This window comes from Ptychodera flava, chromosome 17, assembly GCF_041260155.1.
Source record: "Ptychodera flava strain L36383 chromosome 17, AS_Pfla_20210202, whole genome shotgun sequence".
Lineage (NCBI taxonomy): Eukaryota > Metazoa > Hemichordata > Enteropneusta > Ptychoderidae > Ptychodera > Ptychodera flava.
Window position 1 is genome coordinate 24,666,176 of NC_091944.1, and position 21,180 is coordinate 24,687,355.

The window sequence follows — 21,180 nt, forward strand, 5'->3', positions numbered from 1 at the left end:
AAGACCGTGACAGTGTTGCAAGGCCACGATACCACCCTGACGTTTCGCCTTTGCACTGCACGCAAATTAGAATAAATAAATAAATAATAGATAAATAAACGGACGAATGGATGAATGAATCAATCAATAAATAAATAGACAATCAATCAATCAATGCGGACTAGACTGCACTTTTAGAAGACAAACGTACTTTGCAGGTTTCTATGCTCTTCAATGGTTTCCAGGTAACACTGACCGTGCACATGACAATTGACAATTCTTCTGTAAAACTACATCTTTGTACACATCACCTGCGACGTCAACTCATTCCTTACTTGGCCCTTCCACTGCATATATGTACCTTTGTGGCACTTGAATTAAGGGTCTAGGGACAAAGATTATGATGACAAGCAATGTTTGGTATTTCTACACATAATAGATAGAAGATGTAGACAGAGAATGTTTACCAGAGTTGACAGGTGAAAAGGCTTAGAGAATCTCACTAATCGGCCGTGCATTTGAACTTGAACGACTTTGTCAAATGAAAGACTTAGCTGTTACAATCTTAATGTTCCATCTATCCACACTGACATAACAAACATTACAATAAACTGCTTTAAAAATGCCCTAACTACAGACATTGATAAGACGTTAATTTAAATTATATCGTGAATTCGGAACTTCAATTCCAACACTGTATAGCTGCTTTATGACACTGGTTATAGATGTATGAATTTCAAAATTCTCATTATCTCGATGTAAAACTGACTATTTCGCGGTTATTCTTTGGAAATCGCATAAACATTACTGCACGTATGGTAATGTGCTGTGTTCACCTTAAATTTGTCGAGGTTTGGTATTTTCTACAATTGATGAGGATAAATTGATAATTGAATAAATAATCAATAAATAAAACATTGACTGCGTCCCTGTTCTAAAACTTATCGGGCGATCATAGACAAGGAAGAAGGTTGTTAGTTAAATTAATCACGACCGGGTCCACTCTGTCTGGTCCTTTGTTGTCAAAATCTGTGATAATCACATGGCAATCATCATAAGCTATGTGCAAGATATGTGCATCTTAGCTCAGGTCAAAAGTTCATCGGTTTTGGAGATACACTACGCGATCGTTTGATGAGCGTCATCATGGTCACGTTCGTCGCTGAGGTCGACGTGCACCGAGTGAATCAGCCTTGACAAGGGCGACCTCTGCAGCTGTAAGATGGGATTGCGAAGCAGCGTATAGGCAACGAACCAGCGCCATCTTGCTTTAGGTGTCCTTCGCCATCTTGGTATTTCGAGCTGCTCCGTACCTGTTGCTGGAAAGAAAAAAGTCAATTTTTTTGTAGGGATAGCTTAGCGTGGGAAGCTTTACATGTATACGTGCAGTCGATTCCATTGATTTGCATGTAGAAACCAAGAAAACATCCCTGATGCTTTGTCATTTTCTTGCAACTTTCACAAAGGGTTTGAATTAAGAAGTCATCTTGAAATATATATTCAAAATTGCCGTCCCCGAGCTATATTCCAAGATGGTAAGGTAAGACTACGCCGTTCTATTAAAAAAAGAACCAGTCAAAAAATGCTGACGCAGCAGTTCTTCGTGGCGGCTGTGACACATGTATCAGTGTGTACCTTCGTTCCTTGGTGGGCAACACGCATTTTTCTTCATATATGCTAAAAGTCATTTGCAAAAGAATACTTTTGAATGAGATATTTACGTTGCAGGTTACAGCCATGATTTAGTCTTGATCACCTCCCTATGCATGTTTGAGTGTTGAAATGTGTCTTAAAGCGGTGTGAACTGCACTGATAAAACCAAAGGGTATGGCGTATTGCGAAAAGGTAAACGGGAACGTTGATTTGTTTTCATCACATTTCTTGCTCAGTCACTGTTCCCTACATCATATGCAATGACAGAGAAATTACCAATATTTGACAAGTACTTTTACGTAAGTAGTCACCCACCTTAATGATAATCCAGACAGACGTGTATAACGTCGTGGCAGACATTTTAAAATAGATATCAACCATCGGGCAATAATATTATTTTAAGTTTTAACATATAGTTGCAAGGTCAAATGTCCCGTATGGCGCCAGCATTAAAGAAATAAAGGTTTCAATGACGTTAAAGGTATACAGTCACCTGTAATCTAAATATGTCCATATAAGGTCAGAGGGACGTTCCTTGGTATTCAAAATGCCAATTTGAGGGCGCTGTTATTAAAAAGCGGCCACCCACTTAAAATCTGTGATTGGTTAGATTTTCTCTTTCCATGGTAACTGTGGCAAAATTGGAACAGGTGACAGTATACCTTTAATCCAATAAAGATCAAGTCCATCAAATTGAGATCGATTTCCTTAGTGCAATAACACATTTCAGATGTTATCACTGTGAGTTTGAGGTTTTAAAATAAATTACACATGTACAGTAATAACATAGACCTCTTCCGGATATCCAACAAGGTATTGCTGCTGCACTTTAACACTTTGTATGTACATGCACTTGAAACAAAACAAGATGTCTTTAACTGTATACATATTCTATCAAACTGTCCAGTAATATACAATTGAGATTGCCATATCTAGTTTAGTGCCTTGTGTTTCAATCGGCGACAAATATATCGTCCAGGGTAGCATCAGCCACATATGCCATGCGTTATGGGCCCTGGTGCGAAAAGCACCATGGACCCGGTGAATCATGAACAGAACCATTAAAACAGACAGTACAGGATAAAGTGTCGACAACAAAAACAGGGATCATGGACAAATGTAATTCAAACCTACATGTTTTTGTTGCGAAGCGGCGGAGTAATGCCGATTAAAGGTAGAATACACCTCGAAACTGGAAGTCTTATAATTTATTCTCATCCTGAGAAAATATTTTTTCGTCATCGAATTAAGGTAGTATGCGCCTCGAAAGTGAAAAACTTAAACTTTTGCTCAAACTTTCCTTAAGGAATCTTTCTACCATTCTCTTTCAAAATCAAGAATAAAAATCGGCAGTCACCTTGCAAATTTTCGGACTAGAGAAACAAATAAATCAAGATTTACGGATATTTAAATTCAAATGGCCGCCATCCCTACAGTAACTCTATGGATAAAAATAAATTTTCGAATTTTGAAAAAACTAAGCCTGTAAAAAGTTTTCTTACACCAAGAGCTTTAAAGTGAACCCCCACAAGTGTTATATCAGAAAAGAAATGTGAACGTTTGCGAGTCCGAATATCTGTCCCCGAGGCGCGTTCTACCTTAACTCAGGTTTGGCTGTCATTTTGGATTTCAAATATCTGTAAATTTATAGTGATTTGTATTTCTTGTACCAAAATCTGCACGATGAACCCTAGAAAAATAGTACTTAGAGGTTTCCTCAAGTAGCTTCGAGCAAAAGTTTTAAGTTTTTCACATTCGAGGTGCATACTACTGGCAAAATATTGTTTAAGGCCCCTACCCGCATTAATGTCAGCATCGTCTTCGAGCGTGCAGCAGAGAATTCGGCAGAATGCAATCATTACTGGATGACAGTGAGCTTCTTCGACCATTAGGAAACCGACATAAGCCCTGTAACCTTGACAATGGATAATGTTTCGTTGAGTCAGTAAACTTAGATCATATACATAGCGATATTTTGTTGTGGTAAATTTCAATTAATGTTGCTCGTTTAAGTTCGATGTGAAATGAGATGATGTGGTACGAATCGAAAGTAGATCGACAGATAAATGGATAGATAGAGAGATATATAGACTGATAGATAGATAGATAGATAGATAGATAGACAGACAGATAGATAGATAGATAGATAGATAGATAGATAGATAGATAGATAGATAGATAGATAGATAGATAGATAGATAGATAGATAGATAGATAGATAGATAGATAGATAGATAGATAGATAGATAGATAGATAGATAGATAGATAGATAGATGCATGCATACATCTACAAACACACATAGACACATACACACATACACACATACATACATACATACATACATACATACATACATACATACATACATACATACATACATACATACATACATACATACATACATACATACATACATACATACATACATACATACATACATACATACATACATACATACATAGCGTATACGATGACAGCGCACTCAGTAGGAGTGTCTGCTTTCACAGATCAAGTCGTGAAAAGTTTTGTCTGAATGACGATTACAAACCTGGATCTAAGTGTTCGTAGTTGCGTGGTAGGACGGAGTAATCAAGTCGACCGAGGAAGATAAGACCAAACACCAAACTCCGGAATAGCCTGGAAATGCTCGTGATCAAACCGAGGATGACATTGTAAAATATCAAGAAGAATGAGCTGATATGGAAGAGCCGTCTGTTATGGGAAAATAATGTCAGATAGGTCAAAAAGAAACACATGTTTTCTTCTGGGATTCCAGATAAGACGACATTAAATAGCGGTTAGAATTTTTCCACATTTCAATCTTAAAAATCCCGCCGATATCGCGATATAGCAACAAGTACGAAAAACAAATTTCTAAAGTTCTATTCGCAATGTGATGAACACATCACGAAATAATAAGAGAAAACATGAATGAAATTGTTGCCTTTTTCAATAAAACGAGATTAAGAAACGGCGACTTATTTTCGTACTGTTCAGAATCACGATGAAAGAAGAAATTGCAAGATTTTTATCCCTTATGCTTGAAATCTGTGAATGTCTGGATAGAACGTAAACTATCGAATCTCCATGACGCAGCCTCGATTATAAGTACTTTATAGAACTCACTCAATGAAAGATTCACATTCTGACGTCAACGTAAACGGATACAAAAGTCAACCAATGAAGTCTTCATGTGGTCCTTTTCTAAATTCATATTGAACAGTCGATCAAGATATTATACAGTATTTCTTGTTTAGGACCGATTTCTTTTTGTTCGAACACATAGTCCCTTCTTTTCATTCACTGTGCGCATGACAGACAGTGCCTACGTCATATTACCTGTTATCAATTCGAAGTGTGTGTCCGTCGTCTTGGAGAAAAAGACTCTTGGCCAGGATCAACTGTGTTAAATAAATCAGTCCGCCGAGCAGTGCACCTTGCCTTCAAGTAGAATTGAAAGGAGGCAGAAGGTGTGAGGACAAATAATTAATATATTATATCGGAACGATCTCCTACGGCGCGCCAAATGTTTCAAAAATATTTATCGATTCAGTGCAAAAATAAACTGTTTTTCTCAATTGAAATAAAAATTCGGTCTCATTAGGAAGGAAATAAGTAAGAAAAGTATAATTAAAAATAAAAGACAGAAATGCCATTTAATACTTCATTTTAACTTGAGAAAAAATCTTTTAAGCGTAATTAGAAAATAAACAATTTTCAACGATTTGAAAAAGTCATACATCCATACTTATCGACATACATACACGTATAATAGTTCGCGAAAAAGGTGCAATGAGTGCTGATTTTACAAAAAGAAAAAAGAAAAATATGTTATACAGTGATACGTCCAAAAAATTCACAAGAAAATCACTAAAAATCACTACTACCACTCGGAAAAAATAGTACAAAAATAAAAACGTGACCCACATACAGAAAATAATTGTAAAAGAATCAGACAAAAAAAGCCATGCACACATAAAATTATTTATGTACTTCAGAAAATTAAAAAGCACTACGTCTCATAATAAACGTATTATAGATAATCAAAAATATAATATGAATCACCAGCCGCTTTGACAATAAAGAGAGAAAATCAGAGAAAAAATTCGGCAGTGATGGCTCTAGACAAAAGTGGATCTCATCTACAAAAAAATAAAATAAAATAAAATAAAAACGAAAAAAATAAAAAAAATGCCATGAACAGAGATACAAAAAAAAACCGCGTAGGCCTGTGGAAAGAAAAAAATAAATGAGGACTCGCCACAGCAAAAAAAAAAAAAAAAAAAAAAAAAAAAAGAAAAAAACAAGCACTCGCCACAGAAAAAAAACAAGCCCGAAATTACAATTATTTTATTCAAAAACTCATGGTTCACGTTTCCTTCGATCGATGAATCCCCAACAGCGGGGAATCCGATCACCACATACTCCAATGTTTGACGAAATATTAATCGAGCATTTCAGTGATAACGTGACATCTTGAAACCTAGCTCTGTTTGGCTGGGCCCTGCTCTACTTGAAACCATACTTGATGAAATGAAGTGGGCAATATCACCTAAAGAACGTCCAAGTTAACAGTAAATAGTTCCAGAGAGTCAAGTTAACTGAGCCAATTTCAGGCAGTCCACAGGTCAGATCACGAGCGAGACGTACACACCCATGACCCTTCATGGAAACACTGCGAACATATCGATGCCTTATAGGCGCGGTATGGCAGGGAGCCCACTGCAGGCTTTCCACCGAGCCGCACTGTCATCGCCGTTTGGCCTACATGATTTCTACATAGTTTTATACGTATGGTTCGATACATCGGGTTCAAATACCATGATAATAAACCACCTCGTTGTTTGCTAATTCCTCGTCTATCCTCAAAGATCACCCAAATCATGATAAAATGAATAGTTTTGAAGAAATCTGCCGCGTGTTGAGAGAACGTCCATCGCTTTCCGTGTTCGACAAGACAAGCAACTCTAACTGTACAAGCCTTACTAACCTACGAGTATGGCGAGTGTCCGCCTTCGCAACGCCAGACACTCTCACTATACTCGGGGCTAGACAGGCACATACACGACATGTCGATCCCCATTGCAGAAATCTTTATATCCACACAGTCCAATATATGGAGCTACGATATTTGTGCAGTAGCCTATACATAGCTCTTGGTGGCAGGGCAGGGCTGTGAGTTACCGGCGTTATACGGCCTGGCCGTATAACGCCAGTAACTCACAGCCCGGCCTTGCTGCGGTTCCGTAGCCCTACCACTCCCTTTGCTGGTTGTGTTGAGCTACAGTATACAGAGAAATAGCGGCTGCTTGATCAGTGTTTGTCAAGTCGGGCGCGTTCGCGTTCTACAGGTACTAGTGAAAACGTTGCCTCGAATTTAAACGGAGTGTTTTAGCCCGAGTATTTTTGCCTTTGCCACACTCCGTTTAGAGGCTTAACCCACGGGATACGTGTGTGGTTCGATACATAGCGGCCGCTGCTAGCTTTGCATGGCAGGGCTGTGTACGTGTTACCGGCGTTATACGGGAGGCCGTGTCACGCCGGTAAACACACAGCCCTGCCATGCAGAACTAGGCCGCAGCGTGCTGCGTGGTATGCAATTTTACTATGCATACCCACATGGCGGCCGCTGTGTATCGAACCACACGTAACCGTGGGCTAGCGGCAAGCCATTGTTTTGTTGGGGTTTGGGCACAGACTGTCTATGGTTTGGGAGAGGCGGCCCTACACTTTACAGCGAGGGGATCGCTGGTTGCCGGCGTGTAGGCCTACTGTACTAGCGACGGGACCACCGGCCGCTGGCTTACCACCTCGAGTGTACATTGGAGCGAGGGGACCGCTGGCAGCCGACGAACCACCACGAGTGTTTTGTCCACTTTTAACCAAAACTGGTAACTGTTTAATATAGAATGGGACGTGTCGGTAACTTGGACGTCCATGAGATGATATTGAAGACTAGAAGCTGAGAGTTATCGCTGAAATACCCCAAATATCATGTCCAACATCCGAGTGTGATGATCCCAAACCCTCTGGCATTAAACTGTAACAATCATGACGTTGACAATTATTCAATTTTCATGTTGGGCTTTTTCTGCGGGGTGTCCCACTCTGTTTTCTTTTCTCGAACGGGCCTCTTTTTTTTCTTCTGAGTTTTTTTTTTTTTTTTTTTTTTTTTTTGTAACTCTTTTTTTTTTTTTGTAACCTCGCTTTTGTTTTTTTTCCAAGCTGACCTCGTTTTGGTTTCTTTACAGCCTCAACGCCGCGCCATCTCGGTCGACTTTTCAATTGTGATTCTCTTTCTTTTTTTAGTCAGACCTAATGGTGGTTCGTTTGTGTTTATTGTAGTAGTGCAAGTACTATTTGTGGTTTTGTTTTTAATCATTTCAATATTTTTTGTGTGTGCCTGATTTGTTTTTCTTTTTTCCCTTATAATCAGCATTCATTGCACCTTTATATCAAATACACGTGTATGTGTACGTCAATAAGTATGGGAGTGTGTATTTCCAAATTTTTGAAAAGTTTATCTTCTCATTACGGTTTAAAGAATATTTTACAATTAAGCATTACATAACATTCTGCCCTTTTTTTGCAATAATACTTTTCTCGTTTATTTTCTTCCGTAATTCCATCGAATTTTTATTTCAATCAAGAAAGACGGTTGCACGTCATCTTTATCTGTACAGGCACATTCAAATATTTAATGACACGTATTTTCAAATGAATGCTATTTTTATGAAAAGGTACGTTAATAAAATGCAATGATATGGACGAAAGAACTTTTTCTTTATTATTCATACACGTTTAAGACTTGTTTTTAGAAAGAAAATTTGACAGTTTATTTTTACTCTATGACGATAAATATTTTTGAAACATTTGGCGCGCCGTAATCTCCACTGTATTATGTTTTACGCGGAAGGGGTGACTGCCTTAACGACGGATTAAAGGTGTACACTCACCTGTAATCTAAATATGCCCATATATGGTCAAAGGGGCGTTCCTAGGTATTCAAAATGTCCATGTGAGGGCGCTGTTTTTAAAAAGCGGCCACCCGCTTAAAATCTGTGATTGGTTAGATTTTCTCTTTCCATGGTAACTGTGGCAAAATTGGAACAGGTGACAATAGGGGTACCTTTAATTGAAGTTCTTGACTTATATAATGAAAGACTACGATTTTGCTTGCTTTACAAACGCGATGAGACTGGGCATATTGCTAACGTGCAAGTAAATCTAACAGACGAGACACCCTACATAGTGAAAACAGATTTCTAGTACGAACAAAATCAGCAAGCAATTGAGAAACATTCTCCCGGGGCTCTTTAGAATAACTGCAACGTATGTTTCAATAGCATGCCCCACAATTGCAAGGGAAAAGAGTATAGATTGTATATGTACCACATCAGGCCAAACTGACTGAAGAAGTTCGATTCGATGCCGTGCTGCAGCGGCACGACTATCTGGAAGCATATTAGGAAGAACAGGAGGGCAAAGGTCAGTTGTAGTACTATGAAACCTGTGAAGCAAGTGAGAAACACATCATATTAGCCTTTGTGTTGCTAGCTGGCTTCTTTTTTTCGGCTGGTGAAATATGGTATATAACAATAATACTTTAAAATCGTAGTCACTGAGTATGTTCGGTAGGCAGGCTGAAACAGTTTCACTGAAAACGTGAGATTTTCCCCACAAATAATAAAGCCATTAAAAGGTTATATTTGTAATCGGGCCCGGATGCACAGACACTGCCTTATAACGAGGTACAGGAGGTAGGGGGCGGCGTCACACACTGCAGCACTTAAAGGGAAACCGTTGTCAGAACTGCGCCAGCCCCTATACAAGTTTCTTGTTTACAAAAAAATGTATTTCATGCACGATATCTAGATGCAGCTCATAATCATACAACATTTAAATTATACCATGTAGATTATGACAGACATGTTTAACTTTCATCAGTCACCATAGTACCATGGATACAGTTTTTACATTGGTAGTATGGGTCCCATACAATCTTTGAGTGCAGTTCCGACGACCGTATCCCTTCGAGTTAAGTTTCGTGCAGGTCCTGACCGTGTAGGTTGCAGTGCCGCCAATAAACGCCACAGCGCGGTAAGAAGCAAACGGCGTAATTACTCTATTCCACTCACCCCAAAGAAGGAAGCCGATTTGAAAGCCGGTGAACTTCAAACATGAAACCTGGAAGAGAGATATTCAATGAACCACATTAAGTGAACATTTCGTGAGCCAAGCTCAAAAAAATAAGTCAACACAAATAAGTCATCATGCAATATTAAACATATTCTTCACAATAAACGTATAACTAATCTCTGTATCTTAACTATCTCATGCTTAGATATGCACTTGACTTACTAAAATATGTTGATGAAAAGAAACTAAGTAATAAGCTAAAAAAATAGATAAATCAACAAATAAGATAATGAACTAACAAAGACAATAAACCAAAAGAGCTAAATAGATAAATAAATAAATAAATAAATAAACAAACAAGTACCATTGCACAACAGGGAGATCCTCCCGCAGGTAAAAAGTGCTTTTCACCACGAAACATCGACAGTAAGTCTTTCCTTTTTACAGAAAAAAAAACAAACATACATGTTTTTAATGTTCAATATGTTCGTATCGTGGATTTCTGTCTGTGTAAATCGTCTATCAACCATCTGCGCTGCGTATCCCCGTCTACGGCGCGCCCAATGTTTCAAAAATATTTATCGTCATTGAGTAAAAATAAACTGTCAAATTTTCTTTCTAAAAAAAGTCTTAAACGTGTATGAATAATAAAGAAAAAAGTTCTTTCGTCCATATCATTGCATTTTATTAATGTACCTTTTCATAAAAATAGCATTCATTTGAAAATACGTGTCATTATATAATTGAATGTGTCTGTTACAGATAAAGATGACGTGCAACCGCCTTTCTTGATTGAAATAAAAATTCGATGGAATTACGGAAGAAAATAAACGAGAAAAGTATTATTGCAAAAACGGGCAGAATATTATGTAATGCTAAATTGTAAAATATTCTTTAAACTGTAATGAGAAGATACCGTAATGAGAAGATAAACTTTTCAAAAATTTGCAAATACCACACTCCCATACTTACACGTGTTTTTGAAATAAAGTTGCAATGAATGCTGATTGTAAGGGAAAAAACGAAAAAAAAATTAAGCACACACACAAAAAATATTGAAATGATTAAAAACAAAACTACAAATAGTACTTGCACTACTACCAAAAAACAAAACGAATCACCATCAGGTCTCACCAAAAAAAAAATAGAATCACAATTGAAAAGTCGACCGAGATCGCGCCGGCGTTGAGGCTGTAAAGAAACCAAAACGAGGTCAGCTTGGGAAAAAAACCAAAGCGAGGTTACAAAAAAAAAAAAAAAGGAGGTTACCAAAAAAAAAAAAAAAAGAAAAAAACTCAGTAGAAAAAAAAGAGGCCCGTTCGAGAAAAGAAAACAGAGTGGGACACCCCGCAGAAAAAGCCCAACATGAAAATTGAATAATTGTTAACGTCATGATTGTTACAATTTAATGCCAGAGGGTTTTGGACTATCACACTCGGATGTTGGACAAGATATTTGGGGTATTTCAGCGATAACTCCCATCTTCTAGTCTTCAATATCATCTCATGGACGTCCAAGTTACCGACACGTCCCATTCTATATTAAACAGTTACCAGTTTTGGTTAAAAGTGGACAAAACACTCGTGGTGGTTCGTCGGCTGCCAGCGGTCCCCTCGCTCCAATGTACATTCGAGATGGTAAGCCAGCGGCCGGCGGTCCCGTCACTAGTACAGTAGGCCTACACGCCGGCAACCAGCGATCCCCTCGCTGTAAAGTGTAGGGCCGCCTCTCCCAAACCATACACAGTCTGTGCCCAAACCCCAACAAAACGATGGCTAGCCGCTAGCCCACGGTTACGTGTGGTTCGATACACAGCAGCCGCCGTGTGGGTATGCATAGTAAAATTGCATACCGCGCAGCGGCCTCGTTCTGCATGGCAGGGCTGTGTGCTACCGGCGTGACACGGCCTCAGACGGCCTCCCGTATAATGCCGGTAACACACAGCCCTGCCGGCCATGCAGAGCTAGAAGCGGCCGCTATGTATCGAACCACACACGTATCCCGTGGGTTTAACCTCTAAACGGAGTGTGGCGAAGGCAAAAATACTCGGGCTGAAACACTCCGTTTAAATTTAGCTCTGGGTAGGCAGGGCCAGGCTGTGAGTTAACGGCGTTATACGGCCAGGCCGTATAACGCCGTTAACTCACAGCCCTGCCACCCAGAGCTATAGGCTACTGCACAAATATTGTAGCTCCATATATCGGACTTTTTGGATATAAAGATTTCTGCAATGGGGATCGACATGTCGTGTATGTGTCGGTCTAGCCCGAGTATAGTGAGAGTGTCTGGCGTTGCGAAGGCCGGACACTCGCGCCATACGTAAGGCTTGTACAGTTGCGTTGCTCGTCTTGTCGAACACGGAAAACGATGGACGTTCTCTCAACACGCGGCAGATTTCTTCAAAACTATTCATTTTATCATGATTTGGGTGATCTTTGAGGATAGACGAGGAATTACCAAACAACGAGGTGGTTTATTATCATGGTATTTGAACCTGATGTATCGAACCACACGTATAAAACTGTGTAGAAATCATGTGGGCCAAACGGCGATGACAGTGCGGCTCGGTGGAAGGCCTGCAGTGGGCTCCCTGCCATACCGCGCCTAAGGCATCGATATGTTCGCAGTGTTGCTATGAAGGGTCATGGGTTGTACGTCTCGCTCGTGATCCGACCTGTGGACTGCCTGAAATTGGCGTAGTTAACTTGACTCTCTTGAACTATCACTGTTAACTTGGACGTTCTTTAGGTGATATTGCCCACTTCATTTCATCAAGTATGGTTTCAAGTAGAGCAGGGCCCAGCCAAACAGAGCTAGGTTTCAAGATGTCACGTTATCACTGAAATGCTCAATTAATATTTCGTCAAACATTGGAGTAGGCCTATGTGGTGATCGGATTCCCCGCTGTTGGGGATTCATCGATCGAAGGAAACGTGAACCACGAGTCTTTTGAATAAAATAATTGTAATTTCGGGCTTGTTGTTTTTTTTTCTGTGGTGAGTGCTCGTTTTTTTTTGTTTTTTTTTTTCTTTTTTTCTTTCTTTTTTTTTTGCTGTGGCGAGTCCTCATTTGTTTTTTTCTTTCCACAGGCCCACGCGTTTTTTTTGTATCTCTGTTCATGGCGTTTTTTTATTTTTTTCGTTTTTATTTTATTTTATTTTATTTTTTGTAGATGAGATCCACTTTTGTCTAGAGCCATCACTGCCGAATTTTTTCTCCGATTTTCTCTCTTTACTGTCAAAGCGGCTGGTGATTCATATTATATTTTGATTATCTATAATACGTTTATTATGAGACGTAGTGCTTTTTAATTTTCTTAAGTACATAAATAATTTTATGTATGCACGACTTTTTTTGTCTGATTGTTTTTATAATGATATTCTGTATGTGGTTCACATTTTTATTTTTTGTACTATTTTTTCCGAGTGGTAGTAGTGATTTTTGTGATTTTCTTGTGAAAAGTTTGTGGACGTACCACTGTATAACATATTTTTCTTTTTTTTTGTAAAATCAGCACTCATTGCACCTTTTACGCGAACTATTATACGTGTATATATGTCGATAAGTATGGATGTATGACTTTTTCAAATCGTTGAAAGTTGTTTATTTCCTAATTACGCTTTAAAGATTTTTTCTCAAGTTAAAATGAAGTATTAAATGACATTTCTGTCTTTTGTTTTTTAGTTATACTTTTCTTACTTATTTCCTTCCTAATGAGACCGAATTTTTATATCAATTGAGAAAGACAGTTTATTTTTGCACTGAATCGATAAATATTTTTGAAACATTTGGCGCGCCGTACCCCGTCTGTCTACCTCTGAGTCTGTCAGTCTATACGCCTCAATGATTCATCCGTATGTCCGTTTGTCCATTTTTTTAAATATACGTATAATTCGGTCATATTACAATTTACATCTTACCTATAGTTATCCAGTATCTTGAAAATAAAAATCGCAATGACAACTAGAACCATTGTAAGAGTACAGTACATTATACCTGAAAATGTTAAAAGTACAAATGAAAAGAGGTCACACTTTAAAGTAGAGCGGGGACAAAATTCGAACCCTCAAACTTTTACAATTCTTTTCTGATATATCACTTGTTGGGGTTCATTTCAAAGCTCTTGGTATATGCTTAGTTTTTCAAAATTCGGGAAGTGTATTTATCTCCATAGAGTTAACACAGGGATGGCGGCCATTTTGAATTTTACATCTCGGTAAATCGCGAGTTATAGTATTTGTTACTCTAGTACCAAAATTTGCACGGTGACCCCTGATTTTTATTCTTGATTTTGAAAGAGAATTGTTGGATGATTTCCTTGGGAAAGTTTGAGCAAAAGTTTGTTTTTCACTTTAGAGGCGCATAACACCTTATTTGAGAACTATAAATAGTTGCCGATAACAATATCATTTGCCACCAAAATATTGTTTCTTTTATTTTTGTCTGTAGCAAGGTTTTCTTTGCAAAATAGAACGCCACGTATTTAATTACAAGTTTTAAAACAGTTATTACCATCGCATTCATAGTTCACTTTACTTGAAAGACGCAACTATTTGGAATGTTGAACTTACCATTGATACTCGAGACTGAATGAAACCATAGCAGGCCAATATCACCGTAACCACTTCGCTCGAGAAGGACATGGTGTTCCCCAGCATCGAGATGAAAATCGTGAATGGCTGACCTTAAAGAAAAGACTTCATATACACCAACCTGAAAGAAATGACTTAAAGCAGTTCTCTGCGGGGTCAAAGGCATATCTCTTGAAGCGCTCCAAATGATGACGTTTTAAGAAATGCTGTCTAGCTCTGTCTCATAAAATTCCTGTCCCTTTTAACAACTCTAAGGTACTGACTTACGGTATAATTTTGCAACATGGGGTACTATGTGCGCTATTTAAATGGCAGGAAAGAAAACGTACCTGGATCATTGCACTTGATGTGATGGCAATGGTCACCAGAACTCTGGTAGAGTATGTGAACCCAGGTACTGGTTTGTAAACCCAATGTAAGCAGCATCTCAGAAGGCCGAGAATACCCTTCGATGCCGTGCTGAAATCCCAAAAGAATCAAATTAGTATTATTAATACAGAATAGACAATCGGCCAGACAGATTTGCTATCACACAAACTGATAGAGGCGAGATCAGAGGTTGACCAAAGATATCACTAAGGGGTTTATCATTCCGACATTCTTCGTTATTCGTGGTATTTACAGATATTGTTGCCCCTGAGTTATGTGCTGTGTTGAATATGCTTGTCATATTGCACTCAAGGTTGTACAGTACGCACCTCGAAATCGAAATTCTTAAACTTTTGCTCAAATTATACTCGACGAAACTTCAAGCGATTCTCGCTTTTCAAATAAAAACCGGGGGTCACCTTGCAAAAGACAGTATCCTTATGGAAACAAATGATCTAAATTTATCGTTATTTGAAATTCAAAATGGCTGCCATTCCTTGTTGACTCTATGGGGCTAAAATAAATTTTCGATTTTCACAAAAATAGGCCCGTAAAACTTACTGTACCCCATAAGTGTTACTCTAGAAAGTTTGATAGTCTCAATATTTGTCCCGAGTCTCATCCTCCCTTATTTCAGTGCAAACAATTCATCAAATTGTAGATGGGACACGAACTAACAACCTGCGGCAACCCAGTACTACGCACTTCGAAATCGAAAGTCTTAAACTTTTGCTCAAATTTTACTCGGCGAAACTTCAAGCGATTCTGTCTTGCCAAATCAAGAATAAAAACCGGGGATCTTCGTGCGAAATTTGGCACTAGAGAAACAAATTACCAAACATTCTGTGATATTTAAAATTCAAAATGGCCGCCATCCCTGCATTATCTCTATGAAAAAAAAAATGTTTTGAAAAACTAAGACGGTTACAAGATTTTCTTTCTCCAAGAGCTTTAAAATAAGCCCCCACAAGTGGTTGATCAGAAAAGAATTGTAGAAATTTGAAAGTCCGAATATCTGTCCCCATGGCGCAAACTATCATAATTACATTGATTTGGCTGTTGATTATTTGAACTCACCTTTCCTGTTTATCTTTCTTGAGCAGATTCCTGACGTAAATGAAGTCTGCTACGGAATCTAGATCTAGCTTTCGGATTTCCCTCTTAAACAAAAAAAAACCAATTAAACAAACAAACAAACAAACAAACAAACAAACAAACAAACAAACACACATACAAACAAACAAACAGACAAACAAATAAAGAAATAAAGCGTATAATGGTTTATAACAGGTAAATGATAAAAAACATTGGTGTCTTGAAATGGATTCTAGGACCTTGCGGTTATCAAATTCCTTAAATTCATATGATTTAAAATATTCGCCATCTTGAAGTTTTCAACGAATGATCGTCGAAAGATAACTTTGGCCTCACTTGTAAATTCGCTTTCTTGTATCAACTTGGACTATGTGCAAGTGAGTCGACGATTGCTTTGACAAAGTAAAAACCCTGACGCACGATGGTACAAGAGGGCGTCCATCAACACTATACTAATCATATGATATATGTATGTTCTATTAACTAAACTGCTGATTAAATATTTTGCCCGTCGTCATCCATCCATCGTGCACCCAAATTACGCTATCGATCCAAAATGAAATGATGATAATTGAGGGGAAAAATCATATATCTACACACTTCTCAAAAGTCCTAACCTGAGGTAAACAAACAAAAAACAAACAAATCACTTGGAAAAGTCATCAAGACTTCATAATTTGTCCGTGTTAGCAGCACGGGGATCAGCTCTCAGTGTCGTTTGTAGAAGAAATTATGCCGAAATCTTGAGATATTCTCTTGTCAACTGTTAATATGAACACTGATTAGCGTGCGCATTGGAAGATTTACACGCTCCCACAAAATTAAGTGTAAAAGTTTATAAATTCAGCGATCATGAATGGTAACAAGTCATAGCAAAGGGCTATCAACCAGTTTCACTCACCGATTTCCGAAACCGCCGTATTGACGCTAAGATGAGTACGTATACGAGACGTATGCAAACCAAGGCCCACATTATCATAGTGGGAAGGAAAAAGATGATTTGTCCAGCGTCCGTTACCGGCTAAGACGAACATAAATCAGTCAGTCAATCGATCGATCGATCAATCACTAAATCAATCAATCAATCATTATAATTATGATCAATTAATTCACAGAGATTTGAAGTGTAGTCATTTTACATTTTAACAGAAAGAGGAAACGCAATACAGAAAGCAAAGTCAACGTTTTATTGTCATTATTAAAATATACGTTAAGAAGTCACATTTAACCATTCTTTTCGCAACTTAAAGTTTCCATGCATCGTTGACTCTTTGTTTTGCAAAGATGTTACAAGATAGGTATAACATACTTTATATATTTGTACTTTTGGTTTCGTAAGAACATGACGAGCAGGCATCACTTTCGCGATGCAATATATCATTGATTTTTATGAATCGCGCGTATGAGCGTTTGAACGCTTATCTTTTAATAAGGAATTGATCACAATGAAACTTACACCGATATCCACTACCATATACCCACAAAAGTAAGGCTGGAGTCCGTTCAGTATAAAGTACACAACAGCATAACAAAGGCCGATCAGAGATCCCACTATTTTGTGCCGGCAGCCGATCGCCGTGAAGATGGGATAAGCTAAAAGTCCTATGAAAGCTACATTAAGCGTGGTCGATAATGCTACGATTGGGAGAAAATAGAAAGATAAGTATTATTTTTCATTGTGATAGCGTACATGTATCTGATGCCTTGGCTGCGGGTGACACTCAGCAAATATTGGTTATTAACATCCTAATTTCTAATCACTCATTTCGATCACTGTAGTTAGTGTGCGCATGCGTAAAACGATAGCTTGCAGCAGGTTACCCATGTAGTAATCAACCCAATATATAGTATTAATACGATATACAAATTATGAATCAATGTAGTACTAACCCAACGCTATTTAAAGGTATACTGTCACCTATTCCAATTTGCCACAGTTACCATGGAAAGAGAAAATCTAACCAATTACAGATTGTAAGACGCTTTTTAAAAACAGCGCCCTCATATGGGTATTTTGAATACCAAGGAACGCCCCTCTGACCATATATGGGCATATTTAGATTGCAGGCGACTGTACACCTGTAACGAATATACCCCGAGCTTGTATGAACAAGAGCGCGAACATATGACAATGACACAGTATGTTGAAAAACTGAATCCAATCTGTAATTCTAATCAAATTTAGAAAGCAACACCCTTACCTCCGAACCACATGGAGTCAGACACGTGACTGAGGTCAACGTACGATGTGCCACGAAAAAGATCAAAGAAAGCAACAGACCATGCGCCGAAAAGTATCATATACGCAAAGCGATTCTGGTCACCAAGCAAATCTACTGGTCTGTAACGAGATTTTATAAGGGGGTATGTTAGTAATTGTTATAATTGAGACTTGGCTTGAAATGGAATTTCATCAGCATATTATACATAACGGAAGCTAAAAAGCGAAAAATCACTAGACAAAAGCAGTAAAATTAACGGCAGGAAGCCTGAAAAGATCAAAAATCAAACTGAGTAAAAAGGTAAGTTTTTAAAAATGTCATATAACACGATTGGAACTAATTTGGGATGATTGAATTTTCACATCTTTCAAATTTCTCAAAAGTGTTAGGTGCCCTATAGCTGAATATTGCAATATTGCAAATTAATCATAAAAAACAGGTGTGCACTGTAAAAAGAAAAGCAAATGAGATTACATTTATAGATTATATCGGCATTACTTCACTATCCAATTATCCCAAATTAGTTCCAATCGTGTTATATTCTAGCTGCCTCAATTTCAAACAGCAGATAGTTCCAGATTGCGGGAGCTCAAACAGAAAACGCTCTCTGACCATCATTTTGTTGAAATTATTACGAAGTCGAAGGGTAAAAATGTAACAACCATTGCAATGTCTAACCTCATGTTGATAAAATTGAAATATGTGAAATCACATCCGAAATTGTAACACTTGTATATCTGTACACAGAAATTGTGAAAATCTTGACTAACGGATTTTGAGAACTAATCTTTGTATCTCTGTGACAATATTTTGCCGTATAGAGGTGAACACGGTTCAAAATTCAAAGTGTTGGGTGCCGTGAAGCTGAATGTTGCAATATCACTAGTTACTCATAAAGATGTGATACAAAAAGAAAAGCATATGAGATAACATTTGCAGATTAAATCGAAATTACTTCGCCATCCAATTATCCCAAATTAGTTCCAATGGTGTTGGTGGCTTTCATAAGTTTTATCATAGCTCGTATCTAGCATTAAATACTTACATAACCAATCCAGGTCTTCCTTGAAAACAATCTCGCCGTAGTTTCTTTCTCTTCGATAAAAACGAAAACATGGTAATGGCTACCAGCTGTTAATAACAAAAGTACAAGGCAAGTGATTAAAAGTGCACTTGTAATGAGGATATCATTTTCTTTATTAATTAATACCATGGGCTAAACTTACAGTCTTACAATACGTTTTAACTCTTTGTTATTAGCATTTACATTACAGTCGGCTAAAAATAAGAAACAAAAGGTGATTGTCCTTAATTTTATGATATCACTCTTATTATGGAAAAGTGCTTTGTGTACGAAGCTTTAGGTGTCTTGATATTGATATGTAGTTGTACTAGTATCTCAATATGTTAAAGGATCGCTAAACTATTAAAATTGAAAGCATGTATAGTATTGCCTCATTTCGTCCGCAGTTGTAAATTGAACGATATCTACAAATATACTCTTTTCACAAATCAAACTCATGAAAACATAGATTTAATCACGTGACTCTTACCGCTGGAATGACTTCGTAAAGTGTGTACAATCGCTTGTCATGCAAACACAGCCTGGGGAGAGAGACCGAGAGAGACAGACAGAGACAGAGACAGAGACAGACAGACAGACAGACAGACAGAAAGACAGGCAGGCAGAGAGACAGACACAGAGAGAGACACAGAGTGACAGACGTGACAGAGACAAACAGAGAGACAGAGAGAGGGAAGGAGGGAGGGACAGACAGACAGACAGACAGCCAGAGACAGAGAGACAGACAAAGACAAAGACAGACGATTAAGAAGTACTGTTTATTCATTTCTGTGAAACATGAAAACATCAATCCTAGCAGCACAATTCACAAGATAAATATTTAGAATTTAATTATCAATGTATGTTATAAAGGCCAAATAGTTTAACTTTATTTGTTGAAAGTGTACACTGAATCTTCAACTCTTTTACATTTCAATTTATAAGTGTGCCTCGTGTGATGTTCGTTTATGCATCGGAGAAATGTCCTTCAAAGGCTTAAACGAGCCAACCTGTGAAAACCTATATATATATGCTTTCTCTTTCAAGAGAATCATATGGTGCTGAAATTCCTTCAAATTACCATCTGTTTTATTGCTTCGTATCAAAGTACCTTAACATCTGACGCAAACAACCGAATATCACTTCCTATCCGCCTGCTGTGCATGTTTCCAAATCGCGCGCTAAGCACATGGGTGAAATATTTATGCCCGCTGGTGTTATACCCCCACCAGAGCGCCCTTGACTGCTCTTGCTAACACAATTTTTCGACTACAACCTTCTTGGCTGGCCGTAATAATACACTAACCAACATCTTCTGTGTAGTTCAAACGTGCACAGACAGACGAAAATTGTAGCCAATCATGGTAATACGTAGCTAGTACGACAGATTGTACTTACGGGCCCTGGTCAGTTTCTTCGTGGTGAAGGTCACGGTCACTTTGATGGTCATTATCCTCTTCAAAGAGAACGTCATCCAGCACTTCTTTGGTAAGTGTGATGTTGCCATATGACTCTCCAGCTTGGACCAACAGAAAGAATACCTTCACGAGGTCAAACACCCCTCCGATTATTAGGTACAATATGATGACGAACAAATAATCGACCAGGTAAGTCTTTAGACCAGACAGCAGGAAAAGCATAATCAAAGTCCTTTGTTGTAATTCCAGATGACGAAAGATTCTCCTTGATGGTTGGTTTTTATCTGTTTGTTTGATAATAGCCAAACCTGTTTGCGTCAGATGTTAAGCCTGTTCCCAAGCCATGTGCTCTCCTGTTGTGAAAATACTCGGAGCAACACATGCAGGCTATAAAAAGTCTCTTCAAAACCACTGACTATTATTACCATATGGTGATGCAACCAGCCCAGTCGCTGATATTCTATATTCGGCCAGAATTAGGAAACTATCGCCCTCTATCTCTGTGTTGTCCTGTTCTGAAAATACCCTATATGAACAGCACATATAGGCTAAGAGGTCTCTCCAAAAACTATTGTTACCATATATGGTGATACAACAACGTAGTCGCTGACATTCTGGGGAATATATATATATATATATATATATATA

The 21,180-nt window shown here is 38.1% G+C and overlaps 1 protein-coding gene across 1 annotated transcript; it reads right to left on the reverse strand.

Annotated features, from left to right (window-relative positions):
• Positions 1-1,098: 1,098 nt before the first annotated feature.
• Positions 1,099-20,988, reverse strand: LOC139116353 (stimulated by retinoic acid gene 6 protein-like). The gene is made up of 17 exons (XM_070678988.1): positions 20,513-20,988; positions 19,605-19,656; positions 19,097-19,182; positions 18,031-18,170; positions 17,286-17,464; positions 16,731-16,850; positions 15,812-15,894; positions 14,695-14,824; positions 14,345-14,486; positions 13,694-13,769; positions 10,138-10,210; positions 9,773-9,821; positions 9,027-9,144; positions 4,974-5,075; positions 4,183-4,346; positions 3,431-3,547; positions 1,099-1,298 (listed from the first exon to the last, which is right to left on the reverse strand). The coding sequence occupies exons 1-17, from the start codon at positions 20,752-20,754 to the stop codon at positions 1,099-1,101; spliced, it is 2,073 nt and encodes a 690-aa protein (XP_070535089.1). The 5' UTR covers positions 20,755-20,988.
• Between the last annotated feature and the right edge of the window lie 192 nt (positions 20,989-21,180).

Bases quoted from the DNA above. Each gene is read 5' to 3' on its own strand.
- LOC139116353 (XM_070678988.1), bottom strand. From the start codon at position 20,754: ATGCTTTTCCTGCTGTCTGGTCTAAAGACTTACCTGGTCGATTATTTG. The intron at 19,183-19,604 runs GTAAGAGTCACG...TGTTATTAACAG, and splicing joins TTTACGAAGTCATTCCAGCG to CTGGTAGCCATTACCATGTT. The intron at 9,145-9,772 runs GTGAGTGGAATA...CTTGCTTCACAG, and splicing joins AATCGGCTTCCTTCTTTGGG to GTTTCATAGTACTACAACTG.